General features: G+C 39.0%; 1 protein-coding gene across 1 annotated transcript in view; it reads left to right on the top strand.

Moving 5' to 3' along the window:
- Positions 1-13,716, top strand: part of MYLK (myosin light chain kinase) — a 331,964-nt gene that overhangs the window by 64,963 nt on the left and 253,285 nt on the right. Inside the window, exon 2 of the mRNA XM_044670040.1 lies at positions 9,586-9,793. Coding sequence (XP_044525975.1) covers positions 9,586-9,793 — 208 coding nt within the window. The remainder of the gene's footprint in view (positions 1-9,585; positions 9,794-13,716) is intronic.

Raw genomic sequence — 13,716 nt, forward strand, 5'->3', positions numbered from 1 at the left:
AGGAAAAAGAGGAGGGATAGAGAGAGGAAGAAAGAGAAGGAGGTAAAAGGAGAGAAGGAAAGGAAAGAAGGAAAAAAGGGAGGGAGGTAAAGGGAAGGAAGGAAGAGAAGAAAGGAAGGAAGGAAGGAGAGAGTGAGAGAAGATTCACATCTTGCTGGAAGGCTAGCCTAAGGAGTTGGTATATTTTGAGAGGTAGTCATTGAGCAGTTATTAAGGATTTCTAGGGACATTTTATAGAACATGGATCATAATTTTGTTATTTAAAAATTATTATAATCATGCTGGTTGAGCCCTTTCTTTGATACCATTGTTACATATAACTACACTGTCCTACTACCACCTCCTATGTTAAAACATGCTCTTTTTTATGGCAGTTTTGAGGTTTACATTCTGGTAGAAAACATGGGATTGTCTATGTGTTTGTATGAGCATGCCTCCCTGTGGTGCTCTATTTAGTGAGTCACTCACTATTCAGGAATAGAGGTCAGTGAAGTTGTGAGTTAGCTGGGAATAGAGAGAAGAGGAGCCAGTCTTAAGAAGAGGAGTAAGATGATTTATGATGGAATAGTAGAGCTGAAATATTGTCTTCATCATAGCATACGTTCATATGTCTAAAGTTTGCTGAGTATGTCATATCTTAGCTCATTGACCCCTTTCATCAGCCCTGTAAGGTAGGTGCAATTATCACATCCCCAATTTACTGATAAAGAACTTGAGCTTGAGAAAAGTTAAATAACTTGCCTGGGATCACATAGCTAACAGACATCTGAGGCAAGATTTAAAGCCATATTTTGAGGGCTCCAAGTGCAATACTGTGTCCACCACCCCATGCTTCCTTTTTTAGATCAATGCCAGATTTTACGGATGAGGAAAACTGAGGTCTATAGAGGCGAGGTGCTCTGTTCAGGGATTAGCAGATCTGGAATAGAGCCCAGAATTTATGATTCCTAGTTATGAGTTCCTTGTACTTTCCCCATCTTACTTCTCCTAGTTTGTGTCTTGGAATATTCCAGGGTCAAGTTAACACATGCAAAAGCCTTAATCTAGGGATTCTTAACCTGGAGTTGGTGGATAGATTTCAGGGTATCTTGAAACTTGATTGGAAAATACTGGTACACCTCTTTTCACCAACCTTTGTTTTTCGTTGGCATCTTACATATTTAATTTTACATATTTCTAAACTTTATTCTAAGAAGGGCTCCAGGGGCAGCTAGGTGGCTCAGAGGATAGAGTGCCAGGCCTGGAGACAGGAAGTTCTGGGTTCAAATATGAATATGACCTCAGGCATGTACTAGCTATATGACCTTGGGAATGTCACTTAAACCCTATTTACCTTATTAATCCTAACCTGTAAAATAAACTAGAAAAGGAAATGGCAAACCACTCCAGTATCCCAATGGGGTCAACCACAAACAGTCAGACACAATTGAAATGACTATACATATACATGTACATATATTATGTCTAAATATACAAACACAGGTGTATATGGCATATATGGCATGCAAGTTATATCAGAGATAATGACATAAAATGTAATGTAGTTTACTTAGTTTGTGCTTAAATCTAGTAGTGAGCATCTATTCCTCCTCCCACCTTATTCATTTCATTAAATATTTATTAATTGCTTCCTTTTTTGAAAGGTACTGCCAGTGGGACTGCAGGGTGCATTGGTATATGTTTAAGAACAGACTTTCAAAAAAATATATATATACATATATATGTATATATATATATATACAATCTACGCTTTTAAGCTTCATCTTCATTATTAGCATTTCCTCCATTGCTTTCTTAAATCAACAAAACAAATCAAACCCTGATCTATAGCAATATCAATATGATGTCCAAACTATAAATCCTCCCATTGAAAATTTCTCAGTCAGCTCTTGTGAGCTGTTTTATTTTTTTAATTTATTTTTGTTTGTTTGTTTAACTTTTTTTTACCTTCTGTTTTGGAGTCTATACTGTGTATTGGCTCTAAGGCAGAAGAGTGGTAAGGGTGGGCAATGGGGGTCAAGTGACTTGCCCAGGGTCACACAGCTGGGAAGTGTCTGAGGCCGGATTTGAACCTAGGACCTCCCATCTCTAGGCCTGGCTCTCAATCCACTTAGCCACCCAGCTGCCCCCACTTGTGAACTGTTTTAGTTTGTCTCAGCACACCTTGATTAGGCTCACTGGAATACTATTTACCATAAATCCAAGGGCTTGACCAAAGTATGTATAGTCTTTCCAGTAACTAGATGCTTTTAATACTCATACATAGTAGAGAAATAGAGTCAGGCAATTGAGGTTGTGACTTGCCTAGGGTCACATTGCTAGGAAGTCTCTAAGGCCATATTTGAGCTCAGGACCTCCTATTTCCAGGCCTGGCTCACTCTCCACTGATGCTCCCCAGAGCCCTTCTTAAAATATAGTTTTTAAACATGTAAAATAAAATATGTAAGATGCCAAAGTAAAGCAAAGGTTAGTAAAGAGAGCCCAATAAGACATCTGCTAAAGTAATGGATTAGGGTAAGGTCTCAGATAAATGTTTTCTGTGTTAGATAATGATGGTACTGGAATTCAGGGAACTTCTGTGGGAAATTCCAATATCTTATTTGCTGGTGGGGCAATAGTGCAACTGGGTGGGTGAAAGGAGTACAGCTGTTCCAAGTAGACTGCTCAAAAGAAAGTGTAGTTGTGATCATTCCCCCTCATTTGGCATTGAAATGGTCCTAGTCCCTTTTAGCTTTTTAGAAAACCTGACCCCAGGGAAGTGGGAGATTGGTCAGATCCAACCCAATCTTGTTGGCTTATTGGTAGGTTGGTTGGTTGGTTGAGTTTTTTTTTCTTCTGCCTTTAACCTTCACTTGGCTGATGCTTCTAAGTTGCTGGTGAATCCTCTCTGTGTCTCTCTTGGGCTGCCCAAACAACATAACTCCAAGATTCTTCCAGTGTACCTGCTCCTCTATTTTTAACCTAAGATAGCAACCAATTTACAGAGTTAAAATGGTTAAGAGACAGGATTTTGAAGTCTTGAAGAAACAGAGGGTTCACAGGGGCCCAGTCAAATCTGTGATCCTGTGACTCTAGCTACACTAGACCCAGGAATTCTATCTCCAAGGACCCCATCAGCCTGTACTTGAAGACTTCTAATGATGGAGCTCACATTACCTTATGAGGCAGCCCATGCTACTTTGGGCAGCTCCAACCAATAGTTTTATTGAACCTGCTTTGTCACTTACCTGTGAGGATTTGGGCAAATTACTTAGCTTTTAGGGGCTTCACTTCCCTCACCTGTAAAAACGAGAGGACTAGATGTCTTCTAAGGTGGGATCCCCTATGAGGAGCAAATAAGGTGGTGTGGTTCAGGCATGTGCAACGCTTCATGACTTCATTTGGGGTTTTCTTGACAAAGATATTGGAGTGGTTTGCCATTTCCTTCTCTAACTTATTTTTACAGATGAGGAAACAGGGTAACTTGCCTAGGGTCATGCAACTACTAAGTAACTAACTGAAGTCAGATTTGAACTCAGGAAGAAGAGCCTTTCTGACTCCAGCTAGCTGCCTAGTTAAGTGCTCTGTAAAGTGCTTTGTAAGCTTTAAAGCACTATATAAATATAAAGTATGGGATGTTCTGGCCAACTATCTAAAACTCTAATTTGCAGAACAGATGCCAAGACTGAGTTTTCTCGCTGGGCTATCATTCTCTCTACCGATGAAATCACAGCACCAGAACAACAACAAAAATATTTTGTGTGTTCTGTAGATTGAATGTAGGTGTTTGGGGATGTGTGAATGGAGATTAGAGATTGTTAGAGATGGCTACGGTCTTAAAAATCACCAAGATTCCTGAAATTCTTAGTCTAGCTTCAGGTGGAAGGCGATAAATGTATGTCTTGTCACATGGAGGTTTCCAGTAGACGCCCGCCATTCTGGTGCCTTGAAGAATCCCTGACAGTTTAGCCCAGATCTCTCCAGGGCAGCTGTGGGGGGGAAGGGGTGGACCCAAGAGTGTTTGATACAGAGATCTATTTCTTAATTGCTTCTGGAATGTTTGAAATGTTACCAGTTAAACATTAATGCTCCAGGGCTTGATAGCCTACCAAGGCTGGGCTCTGCTGGAGGGGCCAAAGTGTTTTCTGATGGAATGCAAATGATGCCTTCTTTTTAGTTAATGATTTATCTTCCTCTTGAAGCAAGACTCTGCTTGCGCAATTTGCTTTGGGTACCAGGACAAAAATTTCTTTCCCTTGAGCTAAAGAAAAGAAGGGTAGCTGGACTAATTATACCATTGCAGGTTTGGTGGAAAGAACTGAGGGTTTTTCGTGTAGAGAAGAGTAGTGGGAGGAGAACATGAATTCAGTCTTTCAGAATTTGAAGGGCCGTCTTGGGGAAGAGGGATTAGACCTCTTCTGCCTGGCCCCAGAGGACAGAACTAGGACTAATATGGAAGCTACAGAGAGGTAGATCCAGGCTCAACAAATTTAGGAAACAGTTCCCAACTAGTAGCCCTCTTCATAAATGGAATGGGACATTCATTCCCACTAGAGGACTTTAAGTCACAAGAGGTCTAATGACCACCAGAGGGTGTTATTTGTTGTTGTTCAGTTGTGTCTTACTGTTTGTGACCCATTTGGGATTTTCTTGGCAAAGATACTGGAGAGGCTTGCCATTTCCTTCTCTAGCTTATTTGACAGATGAGGAAACTGAGGTAAACAGGATTAAATGACTCACCTAGGGTCACACAGGTCCTAAGCCTCTAAAACTAGATTTGCACTCTTCCTGACTCTGGGGCCAGTACTCTATTCACTATGCCACCAAGCTGCCCCAGGGATGTCATAGTAGGATTCTTATTAATGTATAATAGTCAAGGTAACTTAAGGTTACTTATAATTGATTAGATTCTGCATTCTTCCTAGGCTAACTTCATTCACAGATTAGAGGATGTTGGAAAGGAGAACAGAGAGGCAGGAAGGATAAAAAGGCAGTGACCTTTCTATATACATATACATATATGTATACATATGTACACACATACATATGTATATGTATACAGAAAGGTCATTGCATATATATACATATATATGGCAGTGAATATATATAAAATCCAAGAGAACCTTTTGGACTAAAGAATTAAAATATACATGTATATGCACATGTATTTATGCATATATAAGAGCATCATAAATTGCTTATATTATATGTGTGTCCGACACATATAATATAACATACGGTAATATATTGCTCGTATTATATATACAAATACATAATGTTATTAATGTTATATGTATATAATTTTAATTCTTTAGTTCCAAGGATTCTCTATGTGGGTCTATCTACAAAGCAAGAAGCCTGAGGTGGTCTCATGTGCTTACTTTTGATTTTTGAAAAAAGATGCACAAAAAGGTATATCTCCAAATTAAATGATATCATTCTCTTGCTAAATATCTACTAAACTTAGGCACTTGAATGTCCTACATTCCCCTCAAACCCAACATTTCTATGACAGAAATCTTCATTTTAATCCCCTCTCAACTGCTCACCCTATTGACCTCCCTTATTTCTGTCATCAGGACAGAATTTCCCCAGGTACCCAGCCTAGAAACCTTGGAATTGTATTTTGCACCTTCTTCCCCATTATCCTTTCACAAATTCTTGGCATTTCTTCCTTTCCAAATATCTCTTGGAATCATAGGTGCATAGTTAGAAAGGACCAGACAGAAGTCCTTTGTCCAATCTCATATCCAAAGTAGGAATTTCTTCTGTAATGTCACACTCTTGGCTCCTTATGATTGAAACTTTGGTTTAATATGGCCCACGATGGGATAGGGCAGCAAATCTACCTTTCTAAAAATATTTTCTTGAGTTGATACTGAAATGGTTCTACATTCCTGGGATTGAATCCTCCCTTCACTGCTGCCATTTTACTTGTGGATTACTTTTATATCCTCCTGGTTTTTCTTGATTCTACCCTTTCCCTAAAATATTCAATGCACGGCCCACTTTTTTTGCTTGAGTTTTTCCCCCTGATCCTGGAATGACCCTGTCCTCTGAGTCATGGGTAGCCATTGATCCAGGGAATAGGGCTGGGAGCCAGGCCAGGGTAGCCAAGGTCAAGTTGAGCCAATAGTCCAGGGCCAGAGGAATGTAGATGCTTAAAAGACAGAGAACAGTAGATCAAAACAAAGAGCAGGCATAGACATCATGTTCCAGAAGCAAGAGGAAGCTATGGCAAAGCTCACCTCCAACAGCAGGAATCTTCTATTTTTTCCTGCCATTGTAGGAATCAATGATTCACTTCTTAGGTTCAGTGATTCAATAGGCAGTTATTATGTGCCAGGCACTATGCTAAGTTCTGGGGATACAAAGAAAGGCAAAAGGTTATAACCCCTGCCCTCAAGCTCACAGTTTAATGATCTGGTGGAATTCACTGCAGGACAGCTAGATGGTGCAGTGGATAGATAGCACACTGTGCCTAGAGTCAGGAAGATCTAACCTCGGACCCTTACTAGGTATGTGACATTAGACAAGTCACTTAACCCTGTTTGCCTCAGTTTCATCATCTATAAAATGAGCTGGAAGCTGGAAGTAGCAAAGTGGATAGAACATCAGGTCAGGAGTTGGAAGGACCTGGGTTCAAATATGGCCTCTGATACTTCTTAGCTGTGTGACCCTGGGCAAATCATTTATCCCCCATTGCCTAGCCCTTCTTGCTCTTCTGCCTTGGCATCAATATTTAGTATCAGTTCTAAGAATGAAGGAGATGGCAGATACCAACCCCCCCAGGATCTTTAAAGACCACACATGGGACCATGAAGAGTTGAACAAGACTTAAAAGACTGAATAACAACAGAATTCACAGCATCCAAAAGATTCTGACAAATCTTTTCTCATACCCAAAATATACTTTCTGGAATGGTGTCCCATTGTTGTTCTTTGAAGATAGATTTGCTTTTTTGAAAAAAACTGCCCTTCTAAAGTCAAATTTCTGCTTTTCTTATACCTTATTCTCCTCCCACCCCCCAACAAACACTCTAATTCCGGTCTCCTTGCTGTTTCACAAATAAGGCACTCAGATCCAGATCCCAGGCATTCTCACTAGCTTTCCTCCATTTCTGGAATATTGTCCATCCTCACTTCTGCCTCCTCACCTCCCTGACCTCTTCAAGACCCAGCTAAAATCCTACTTTCTACAGGAAGTCTTTCCCAGTCCCCTTTATTCTAATGCTTTCCCTCTGTTGACCATCTCCAATTTATCCTATATGTAACTTATCTCTACATAATTATTTGCAAGTTGTCTCCCCTATTTGATTGTGAGCTCTTAGGGAACAGGGACTGTTTCTTTCCTTTTCCTTTTGGTGAATTCTACTATGCTTTAGTAGAATACCTGGCACATAGTAGACATTTTATAAATAATTAAGGCTGCCAGACATTGTGCTAAGTGCTGGAGATATATGTACAAATAATGAAACAATACTTTAATGTGCTTGGCATGTAGAAGGCATTAAATAGTTATTTGCTTTCTTCCTTCCTCCTTCCCTTCTTTCCTTTCTTCCTCCTTCCCTTCCTTCCTTCCTTCTTCCTTCCTTCCTTCCTTCCTTCCTTCCATCCCTCTTCTTTCCTTCTTCCTCTCTATCCCTCCTCTCCTTCATCTTTTCTTCCTTCACTTCCATAGGTACTATGGGATTATCCATCTATGCTGGGACAAGTATTATTTTTAAAAGCACTTAGCACAGTGCCTAGTATACATAGTAGTTACCATTTCCTTTCCTTCCTCTCCTACTCTAATAGTATTACATTCTAATGGCAAAGATAACAAGTACATATATATATATATATATATTATATACATATACAGCATGGGGGAAGCTAAGTAGTACAGTGGATTGAAAACTAAGCCTAGAAAGAGGAGGTCCTAAATTAAAATCTGGCTTCAGACACTTCCTAGCTGTGTGACCCTGGGCAAGTCATTTAACCTCTATTTCCTAGCCTTTACTGCTCTTCTGCCTTGGAACCAATACTTATTATTAATTCTAAGATGGAAAATAAGGGTTTAAAAAATAAAAGTAGATACATACATAGATAGATGCCTTTCAACAGTATAAGGAAGTTCCAAAGACAAAAGGATTGAGGGGAAAGTTAATGAGCTCCATTTTGGACACAATGAGTTTGAGCTAGCTAGGGGACATCCAGTCGAGACATTCCAATAGGCAATGTGGAACATAGGATCAAAACTCGGGGAAAGCCTGGAGCTTCTTTACAGGAAACAAACAGGAGCAACTTGCTCCTTGGAGCTTATGTTCACAAAGAGGAAGAGCCTGCATCATAGTTATAGCCATGCTGCCTTTGTATAGACTGACTCTGACCTGGAGTGTCCCTCTCTCATCTAGAGTCCCTGGCTTCCTCCAAAGATCCAGTGTCACCTTCTCTACGAAGCCTTTTCTGATATCCTCCAGGGCTAAATGCCTTTCTCACTCTTCCATTCTCCAGTCTAAATACTTTGTCTTCACTCTGAAAAACTTATACTGCATTTGTGAATTGTCTCCCTTGATGGGCAGTTAATGGCAAAGTAGATAGAATTCTGGGTCTGGAATCAGGCAGGCCTGAGTTCAAATCTAGCCTCAGATACTTAATAGCTCTGTGACTCTGGGAAAGTCACTTACACTGTTTGCCTCAGTGACCTCACCTGTGAAATGGGAGTGATAACAGTACCTACCTCCCAGGGTGGTAGTAAGGATTAAATGAGATAATTATTGTAAAATGTTTAGCACAGTTGGTGGAGCTTAGTTGTTCAGTTATTTCAGTCATGTCTGACTTTTCCCGACCCTATTTGGAGTTTTCTTGGCAAAAATACTAGAGTGGTTTACCATTTCCTTCACCAGTTCCTTTTACAGATGAGGAAATGAAATTGCACAAGGTTAAGTGACTTGCCTAGGGTCACACAGCTGGTAAGTGTCTGAGGCCAGATTTTAATTCGGGAAGAAGAAGCTTCCTGACTTCAGTGCTCCATCCACCATGCCACCTAGCTATCCATATTGGGCAGCTTATAATTGGGCCTGCTTTTAATAATTGTAAAGTGCTTAGTGAATCAGCACATAGTAGGCTCTTTTTTTCTTTTTTTTATTTAATAATTTTTATTTTTTAGAAAAGTTAACATGGTTACATGATTCATGCTCTTACTTTCCCCTTCACTCCCCGACTTCACCCCCCCATAGCTGATGTGCATTTCCCCTGGTTTTAACATGTGTCATTGATCAAGACCTATTTCCAAACTGTTGATAGTTGCATTGGAATGGTATTTTTGAATCTACATCTGCAATCATGTCCGCATCAACCCATGTGTTCAAGCAGTTGCTTTTCTTCTGTGTTTCCTCTCCTGCAGTTCTTCCTCTGAATGTGGGTAGCATTCTTTTCCATAAGTTTCTCAGAACTGTCCTGGGTCATTGCATTGCTGCACATAGTAGGCTCTTAATAAGTGTTTATTTTCTTCACACCTTCCCTTTTGTGTTTTAAAGTGTGCCATTTTGAATGCTGTACTTTGTCTCTATTTTTTTTCTTCCTCTTCTAAACCTCTCTTCTGCATTGTCTCCATCTCTGCAGGTTAGAGGGCACCCAGAGCCACAGGTCACATGGCACAAGAATGGAAAACGCATCACCCAAGGGGGGCGCTTCCTGCTAAGCTGCAATATCCGGGGTCAGTTCAGCCTGGATATTCAGTCTGTGAAAGGGGTTGACGGAGGAAAGTATACCTGCGAAGCATCTAATAGCAGTGGAGTTCAGCAGATCACTGTGGAGCTTAATGTAGAAGGTAAATGCTGGGAGTCCAATGATCCTAAAACTTGCCCAAATCCCGAGTTTGCTATCTGTAGACCCCTACATTTAGTGCTCAAGAGAGCCACAGAAGAAAGAGAAGACTCAGTTCATGGAGTCTAGAACCTGTCAATCTAAATAGAGAGAAAAGTTTCCTTAAAAACAGGAAAAAAATGTCCAACTAAAGAGTATAAGACAAAATCTTTGTTACAAAGGATGACTTTCTGGCAGTGCAGGAAAGGGGATACAGAAGAAAATTTAGACAATGCAGAAACCAAAGATACCAATTTAAAAATATTTTCAGATCACAAAGCAACTTTTAAGAATATTTTCTTTTTAATTACATGAAAAAAGCAATTTTTAAACTTTCATTTTTGAAAAAAATTTTAAACCAAATTTTCATCCTCCTTCCCTCCTCCTCTTCCCCCTTCCCTGAGGTGGTAAACAATATGATATAGATTTTACACGTGAAATAGTATAAAACATCTTTCCATATTAATCATTTTGTGAAGGAGAAACTTGAACAAACAAAAATGAAGAAATGAAGTGAAATATAGTATATCAGTCTGCATTCAGACTCAGTTCTTTCTCTGGAGGTGAAGGGCATTTTTCATCAGAAATCCTTGAGGTTTTCATGCATCACTGTTAAAAATAGCCAAGTCATTCATAAATGTTCATCATATAACATTGCTATTACTGTGTACATTGTTTTCTTGGTTCTGCTCACTTCACTCTGTGTCAGTTCATGTAGATCTTTCCAAGTTTTTCTCAAATCATCCTTTTCTCATCATTGCTTATAGAATAGTAGTATTCCTTTACAATCATATACCACAACTTGTACAGCCATTTCCTGACTGATAGACATCACTTCATTTTCCAATTCTCTGCCACACAAAATAGCTGCTCTAAATATTTTTGTAAAAACAGGTCCTTTTCCCTTTAAGGCAACTTTAAAAAAGTTATAAATTTGTGTAAAACCCAGTGGAATTGTGCATCAGCGAGGGGGGGGGGGGTCAGGAGGGTTTGGGGGAGAGGGAAAGAACATGAAATATGTAACTATGGGAAAATAGTCAAAATAAAAATTTTAAAAAAGAAAAAAGAAAAAATGTATGAATTGTATATTGTGCCAAATCTAAAAGTTTATGTATAATTTTTTCTTTGAAAACTAAAATTATTATTTCCCATGAAGTTCCATCCCAATTTATAAGATGTGGTCCCAGAACATATAGTTCATAATCAAAAATGTGTTGCTTATTATCAAGTTTTTTTGGTTCATGGCAAACATTTGAAATTGAAGGGATGCCCATTGATTAGAGAATGGCTAAACCAATTGTAGCATATGATTGTGATGGAATACTATTATGCTGTAAGAAATGATGAACAGTTTAATTTTTTTTTTAAACCCTTACCTTCTGTCTTGGAGTCAATACTGTGTATTGGCTCCAAGGCAGAAGAGTGGTAAGGGCTAGGCAATGGTGGTCAAGTGACTTGCCCAGGGTCACACAGCTGGGAAGTGTCTGAGGCCGGATTGAACCTATGACCTCCCATCTCTAGGCCTGGCTCTCAATCCACTGAGCTATCCAGCTGCCCCCAGTTTATTTTTTTAACCATTTATTAATATTCATTTTTAATATGGTTACATGATTCATGCTCCTACTTTCCCCTTCACCCCCCACACTCCCCCCACCCATGGCCAACGCACATTTCCACTGGTTTTATCATGTGTCATTGATCAAGACCTATTTCCAAATTGTTGATAGTTGCATTGGTGTGGTAGTTTCGAGTCTATATCCCCAATCATGTCGGCCTCAACCCATGCGTTCAAGCAGTTGTTTTTCTTCTGTGTTTCCTAAATCCCTCAGAGCTGTCCTGTGTCATTGCATTGCTGCTAGTACAGAAGTCCATTACATTGGATTTTACCATAGTATATCAGTTTCTGTGTACAATGTTCTTTTGGCTCTGCTCCTTTCGCTCTGCATCAATTCCTGGAGGTCTTTCCAGTTCACATGGTATTCCTCCAGTTTATTATTCCTTTGAGCACAATAGTATTCCATCACCAGCATATACCACAATTTGTTCAGCCATTCCCCAATTGAAGGACATACCCTCCTTTTCCAGTTTTTTGCCACCACAAAAAGTGCGGCTATAAATATTTTCATACAAGTCTTTTTATCTATGATCTCTTTGAGGTACAAACCCAGCAATGCTATGGCTGGATGAAAGGGTAGGCATTCTTTTATAACCCTTTGAGCATAGTTCCAAATTGCCAGCCAGAATGGTTGGATCAGTTCACAACTCCACCAGCAATGCATTAATGTCCCAATTTTGCCACATCCCTTCCAGCATTCATTACTCTCCCCTTCTTTCATTTTAGCCAATCTGCTAGGTGTGAGGTGGTACCTCAGAGTTGTTTTGATTTGCATTTCTCTAATTATTAGAGATTTAGAACACTTTCTCATGTGTTTATTGATACTTTTGATTTCTTTACCTGAAAATTGCCTATTCATGTCTCTTGCCCATTTATCAATTGGGGAATGGCTTGATTTTTTTATACAATTGCTTTAACTCCTTGTATATTTGAGTAATTAGACCCCTGTCAGAGTTTTTTGTTATAAAGATTTTTTCCCAATTTGTTGTTTCCCTTCTGATTTTGGCTGCATTGTTTTTGTTTGTACAAAAGCTTTTTAGTTTAATATAATCAAAACCATTTAATTTACCCCAGTTTAATTTTTTTAATGACCTATATGAAATTATGAAGAGTGAAATGAGCAGAACCAAGAGAATATTATATACAGCAACAGAAATATTGTTTGAAGAATGACACTTTCAGAGAAAGAACTAATAGAAATAAGTAAGACATAGTTTTATGTATCCATATATATTTTTATCAAATGATGCCTTCTCTAATGGAAAGACGGGGGGAGAAGGAGGGATATTTTAATGGAACAAACAAATTTAAATTTTTAAAAAATTTTGAATTCCCTCCCCAAAAAAGATTTTAAGAACTGTATGTAATATTTGGATATGAGATATTCATCCCTCTTACTCATCCCATGTAGGTACTAATTACTAGTCTCTATCCTTTCCTATAAGTATCTCATGAATTAGAGAATTCTATCTTGCTCATTAGCGCAGAGCTCAGCCTTTTTTCCTCTCTAAATTAGAGTCTTCATGGAATCAATCAAGCAAATATTTATTAAGCACCTACTATGTGCTGGATACTGTGCTAAACACCTGAAATACAAATACAAAAAATGAAACAATCGCTACTGACAAGAAGCTTAGATTCCAATAAGGAGAAGACAGAGGATTACACACAGGGAACAAGATAAATTACAGTTGTAAATAGTTCATGTAAGCTAAGATAGCATAGAGTGAGTGAAAAGGGTTAATCAAGATAGTTTCCAAGGGGATGGGAGGTCTAGAAGAACAAAACACATAATAAGTGCTTAATCAATACCTATAATTGTTCACCAACACAATAATTTATAGGTGTTGGGATTTCTAAAATCCTATTTCTCCCTATCCTTTCTCCATGTCCATGAAAGGACAAGCAGAAAGGAGCACACATATTTGAGATGTTTTCCCCAATTCCTTTAACTCTGATTTGTTCACATTAATGGAATTCAGGTGGCAGTGGACTGGGGTGTTGCCAACCTTGTAAGTGACCACAGCTTAGTGGAGGGATAGTTCTCTCTTGCTTTGTTCAAAGGCTTGGAGACGGGGATGTAATTACTTACATTCTGCTGCAGTGCTTTCGATTATAGTATATTGACAGTGTTAAAAATTCCAAAAATACTTCTAAGCTAAACACCAATAAACAGAAAACAACAACATGCCTTTCTTTCCCCGGGTTTGAAGTTTCAGAGAGGGCAAGATCATCCTCCCAGTTTCTCAGACTTACAACCTAGGAGTCATCAT

The sequence above is a fragment of the Gracilinanus agilis genome, chromosome 3 (assembly GCF_016433145.1).
Source record: "Gracilinanus agilis isolate LMUSP501 chromosome 3, AgileGrace, whole genome shotgun sequence".
Classification (NCBI taxonomy): domain Eukaryota; kingdom Metazoa; phylum Chordata; class Mammalia; order Didelphimorphia; family Didelphidae; genus Gracilinanus; species Gracilinanus agilis.